The following is a 6,149-nucleotide window of genomic DNA, read 5'->3' on the forward strand; positions in this document are numbered from 1 at the left end:
CACACAGCTTTAGACTTAAAATGGATCTCAGTACATACAGATCCTTAAACCTAGTAGGAGGCCTCTCCCTTGCCCCATACACTCAAAGACACACTGTTTCCTCAACAACAAAGCAAGACTAGAAATATCTTCCACCCACATCTCTCCAACATCATCAGTAAATCTACCTCAGTCCAAGCAGCATCCCTCCAATCTATTACAATAGCTTCTTAAAAGGTCCCTCTACGTTCCTTCTTAAACAACCCCCACCATCTCCAACCAGTTCCCATGGAAAGAAATCTGATCATATCAATATTCATTCAACATTCATCCATTCATTCACTTATAAGTGAATCATATTATATACCAGGCACTGACTAGGTGTTGCAGACACATTAGTGAATAAAACAAAAATCACTGTCCTATGAGCTTTAATGATAGTGTGTGGGAGGGAATGGAGAGAAAATGAACGAGACAAGAAAGGTAAAATATATAGTGTGTTGGCTGGTGGTAAGTGCTAAGGAGAAAAGTAATGCAGAGGAAGAAAGTGTGCATTTGGGGGTAGGAGGTGTCCCATGTGTAGGCGAAAAGAGAGTCTCTCAAATATGCTTGCCAGATCCTTAAGAAGGTAGAACATGACATTTGATCCAGGACTTCAGGATGGTGAAGTAACTAGCCAAATGCAGCTGTCTGGAGCAAGAGAGATCCAGGGTGAGGAAACAGCAAGTGCAAAGGCTCTGAGTCAGCTTTGTGCCTGCCACATTGCAAGGAGTCTGAAAGACCAAAGCCCTGTGTGAGCAAGGGGAAAAAAGCAACACAAAATGAGATCATAGAAAATGAGAGATAACAAATTGGCAGGGTGTACCTCCTTGCTTAAGCACTCCCATGGGTTCTGAAACTTTTCATAAACATTACAAGACCCTATGTGTGCTCTGCCCCACCTATCTCCCTGGCTGCCTCTTACAACTGAAACCACATCCTCATCCGAGTACTCAGTCACATCAAAACACGTTTATCCCAAGAGTATACCTGTGCCCATACCGATCACTACTCCACCATTTGGAACACTTTCAATGACTCTGTAGGCCACACGAGACATCGTTTCCATATTCCCAACTTCTTACAACAGCTGACATTTTATCAGGCACTGCGCTAACATAGACCAAAGGCCAAAATGTCTTCAAACTGTTTTAATCCCTGTGGATAGGTAGGATCATCTTCATTACAGAAAATAAATTTTGGTAGGGAAAGATTTAGGGAGTGTCACAAGACATGGAGGGATACAGGACAGGCAAGGATCAGCGGCCACAAAGGAGGCTTGGGACATGTGAACACAAGGTACCAGAAAGGAGAAAAATACATACATGAGAGACAGCAGGTAAGTTCCACCAACTTATCCCATTTCATTGCCCACACATACTCACTTTTCTATCTTGGGCAGAGAGCTCAGGCTATATTCCCAGCCCCTCAAAATATAACCAAAATGTCACCTGTACTTTAAAGCCATCTCACAACTTTTGTGGCTTCCTTGTTTTTGAATAATTTGTACTTCCTAATACTTTGCACATAGTAGGTGTTCACTGAACTATTTTGTCTTAATGGATCCGGATGCTCAAAAGCCTACTCACTTTTTCTATATTTGACCCTGGATGACTACTGTTTATAGGAAAAGGAAACGAAATTCCCTCCTCTTATTTCCTCTTCTCTGCACCCACAATTTCCAGTGCACTACATAGAATTATATTTTGAGTTAATTCTCCTTGGAGAATCTAACTTCTATTTTAAATAGCTAAGAAATAAGGCATTCCAATAATTTCCAAATATTGATACACAACCCATTTGAAAACTGGGCACTACCAATATAAATGAAAACATTCTCATCTACTTCATATTTAATTACAAAATACACTGTACCGCTTAGTGGAAGAAAAAAACAGTATAAATGGTATAATATTAAAGCTACAATAAAACCAGTCTTAACGGTCAACATAAATTACGTCTGGCAAATTTTAATTCCAGGTTCACTACCCCTGGGTAGCTTTCCCCTGCCCTATCTCAAATGTCTGTTATGGTGATTCAAACGGATTTTACTCTTTTTAATCATAAATTTGTTGAAAATGAAAATTTACATGCTTCATTTTAACACCAAACAGAATGGACATTAGCATCATACTAGCCACTGCTGCCCTCCACTGCTCAAGATGACAAAGTCCAAGGTACATACCATAATTTCTTGATATCTGATCAACTCGACTTTTATATGTACAATGCATTGTATCTCGAAATACGCCCTAAAAGTGAAATCCTAATGAATATAATGCATGCACACAATTTGTTTAATTAGTAGAAATTCTTCACGGTGTACAAAGAACAGAAAAATCCTCAAGGTTCTTCAGAGCCTCCTCCTCCCTCCCAACTTTAAAGCCATATCAAATCACTGAGGCAAGCTACGTTTCAGCAGGACCCAAACCGTGTCTCAGCGCGCTTCTCGAGCAGTGCATGTGGGTACCCAGCGCACCCCAATTCCTAGGTGTTTCCCACCCGACACACGGCTGGAGCTCCCAGCTGGGGGCGCCAAGGACTACACCGGCCCGCGCCCCTCCCTCTTACCGATGATGGGCTTCTCGGCCTTGGAGGGAGAGGAAGTAGACAACGGGGGGCTCGCGGACACGCATAGCAGCAGGCCCAGCACGGATAGCAGGCGGCCGAGGCTCGCCATGGCGCTGGCAGCCTCCCGCCGCCTTTCAAAGACTCTACGGGCGGGTCGCAGGCAGCTGCCACGACAAGTCCTAGGGGGCCCCTCGTGCGTCCGGCTGGGGTGGCGCTCCACCGCAGGGCCCTATGGGAAATGCAGTTCCTGGAGCGCGTGCACCGCAGCTGTGATGTGGGGGCGCGGCTCCAGGGCTAGCGGCTCTGGGGGCGCGGTCGCCACGCCTGCTGCGCCGACAGGAACTATTCCACCCACACTAGCTCCGCAAACCTTGCGACGCCCAGAAAACTGCTGGCTGGGCGCGGGGTGGGCTCTGCGTCCTCAGATCTTCCCATTCAACAGTGAATCGATGTGATGAGGTCACCCACAACTAAGCTGGGTCGGTCGCCCAGGCCAAGCCTTCTAAAAGGACCCTTGGTCCTGGCCGGACCCTGACTGGTAAGTGGGCATCAGGGGAGGCTGGAGAGAGATTCTACAAAGTGTCTGAGACCTTTGCGCCAACTGCAGCTCCTGCCCAAAAGGCCAGAGCTTTGTCGTTAGCAACGCTGACTGCTGCACGGACACTCCAGAGTTCGATGTAAGGGAAGATAGGCAGTGACTTCCGAAGTGATTTCCACATCCTGCTATTTCTTTTCAGGGTCCAGGCATCTGGAGGAAAGAAGCTCTGTCGACTGGAAAGTAGATGGCCCTCCACGTGTTCCAAGGAGCATGGCCTCACGTCAGAACTGGGTCAAGGAGGGACCCATTCCTGGTATCCCCTGCAAAGTGGCCAGTCCAGGCCAAGCCCTCAAAAGATGCTTACTGACGTCACTGTTAGCACCAACCACAGACTTTGTCCTATAAATGGGAGGCAGACATGACGGCTTTGGTTCCAGTTCATTAAAAGTATTTTGAGGGTTCCGTTTAAACTTTTAAGAGATTTGCAATCACTCTTTTCATGGGGAGTAGGAAACTTTTTCTCTCAGTGTGTGAAAACCTAAATGTATAGATATGGATAGTATTAGGTGGAAGTTTCCACCAATAAGGCCCAAAATAAATTCAGAATAAAATTGAAGAAGTGGATTTGAAAATCTACTCAATCACTGTGAAGTACTGAAGATGCAAAAATGAATTAGACAATGTCTTTTTCACAAGAAGTTTACAGTTCAGTAAGGAAAAAAGATAGAGAACATGACTTATAAAAAGAATAAGAGCATAGTTTTGGCATGCTTCAAGAAGAGTGAATGTAGTAAGTAGTCTGGTTTGACAAGAAAATAATGCTGCTGCAGAAGGCTGTGGTTAGAGACAAGGCCAAAGAATGTGTGATGAAAGATATTGTGAAAGGCCTTACCTAATCAGCTGGTTTTGAATGTAATTGGACACGGAGCCTTTGTAAATAGGAATTTGAGATTATGGAGGTCAAATCCACATAGGAAAAATTAAATTATTACCTGGTATTATACACAAAAATAAACTTCAGGTGAGTGTGAAAGGCAAAATAATATACTTTGATAAGAAAATACAGAAGTATATATTCATGACTTTGGTAGTCAAAGGATTAAAAATACAAATGTTAGTGGAAAAGTGATAACTTTAATGATATAATTTTAAAACATATGTAACTTTAAGCAAATTAAAAGTAAGGCACAAACTTGGAAAATATGTTTACAAAATATAGAATTTCAAAAGTGTTCATTTCTAAAAGGAACTCTAGTACACTGTTGTTGGGAATGCAAACTGGCGCAGCCACTGTGGGAAACAGCATGAAATTTCCTCAAAAAACTAAAAATGGAACTGTCCCACAATACAGCAATCCCACTGCTGGGACTATACCCTAAGAATCCTGAAATGCCAGTTCAGAAGAACCTATGCACCCCAATGTTCATAGCAGCATTATTTACAATAGCCAAGTGCTGGAAGCAACCTAACTGCCCATCAATAAATGATTTAAAAACTGTGGTACATTTACACAATGGAATACTACGCAGAAAGAAAGAAGGAATCCCTATCCTTCGTGACAGCATGGATGGAACTGCAGAGCATTATGCTAAATGGTATAAGCCAAGTTGTGAAAAATAAATACCATACGATATCACCTATGAGTGGAACCTGATCAACAAAACAAATGAGCAAAATAGAACCAGAGACATTGAAATAAAGAACAAACTGACAGTGACTAGAGGGGAGGATAATGGAGAAAAGAAGAGGGAGGGGCAAACAAAGGAATGTGGATAGAGGACTCCTGGGCAAGGACAATGGGAGGACTGACTGCGGGAATTGGGGGGACTGGGTTGCAGTGAGCAATGGGGAAAATGGCAGGGCAACTGTAACTGAACAACAATAATTTTTCAAATGTTCTTTTCTAGAATATGCAAAGAACTAAGAAGACACAACAACCCAATATGAAAATGGGAATAGAATATGAAAAGACAAAACAAACCACCTAGTCATCAGGAAAATGCACATTAAGATAAGATAATATCCATTAGATTGGCAAAAGTATAAGCCTTGGTTTATACTTTACAATCTGATGGATAAGTCAGGTCCATCAGATTGACAAAAGTGTAAAACTTGATTATAACAAGGGTGTAGAAAAATGAAAACTGTTTTGACATTGGTGGTAGAATTGTAAATTATACAACTATTTTTATAGCAATTGGGCAACTTTTGTTAAAAGTGCACATGTTCTGTAACTCAGCACCTTTTGGTATATATAGGTATCACCCTAGAGAAATGCTTGCATGTGTGAACAAATTTATGCAGGAATATTCTTTGCAGAATTTTTTGTAATAGTGAAATACTAAATGCAATGTAAATGACCATCAATAAGAGAATGAATAAATAAGCTGTACAATTAATAGACTATTAGAAAACCTGAGCCCTGGCTGGTGTAGCTCAGTGGATTGAGCACGGACTGCGAACCAAAGTGTCACAGGTTCAATTCCCAGTCAGGGTACATGCCTGGGTTGCAGGCCATGACCCCCAGCAACCGCACATTGATGTTTCTCTCTCTCTCTCTCTCCTTCTCTATCTCCCTCCCTTCCCTCTCTAAAAATAAATAATAAATAAAAAATCTTTAAAAAAAAAGAAAACCTGGAAATGAAATAATTGGAACTGCTTATCAACAGAGATACAGTTCTATTAATAAGAGATACAGAGGTAAGTTATGCTTGGAGAGAGGATAATGTCAACTGCTTAAACTAGAATCCCTCCACACATCTTCAAAAAACCACTAGATGTAAAAGGAGTACAAATGAAATTGCACATGATCCATGCCTTAGCAATAATAGGAAATAGAGGACACCACAAATATCAAATAACTAGAAAATTGATAAGTATCACATTGCAACAAAGATTCCTCCACTGCTGGAAGCCTAAATGCTGAGAGTTGGAGAGGCAAGTCTTCAGAGAATCTTTGATAAAGAGAAAAGGAGAGGGGAACATATAGACAAAGTACAGGCAAAAATCAAACCCTGAAAGA

General features: G+C 41.9%; 1 protein-coding gene across 1 annotated transcript in view; it reads right to left on the reverse strand.

The window, feature by feature from the left end:
• GGH (gamma-glutamyl hydrolase) overlaps window positions 1-2,834 on the reverse strand; it is a 28,691-nt gene extending 25,857 nt beyond the window's left edge. Inside the window, exon 1 of the mRNA XM_045861587.1 lies at window positions 2,590-2,834. Within this exon, the coding sequence (XP_045717543.1) occupies window positions 2,590-2,698 (109 nt within the window). The 5' untranslated portion in view covers window positions 2,699-2,834. The remainder of the gene's footprint in view (window positions 1-2,589) is intronic.
• Window positions 2,835-6,149: the final 3,315 nt, after the last annotated feature.

The sequence above is a fragment of the Phyllostomus hastatus genome, unplaced genomic scaffold, assembly GCF_019186645.2.
Source record: "Phyllostomus hastatus isolate PE091 unplaced genomic scaffold, TTU_PhHast_1.1 phas_scaffold_21, whole genome shotgun sequence".
In the NCBI taxonomy this organism is placed as follows: Eukaryota; Metazoa; Chordata; class Mammalia; order Chiroptera; family Phyllostomidae; genus Phyllostomus; species Phyllostomus hastatus.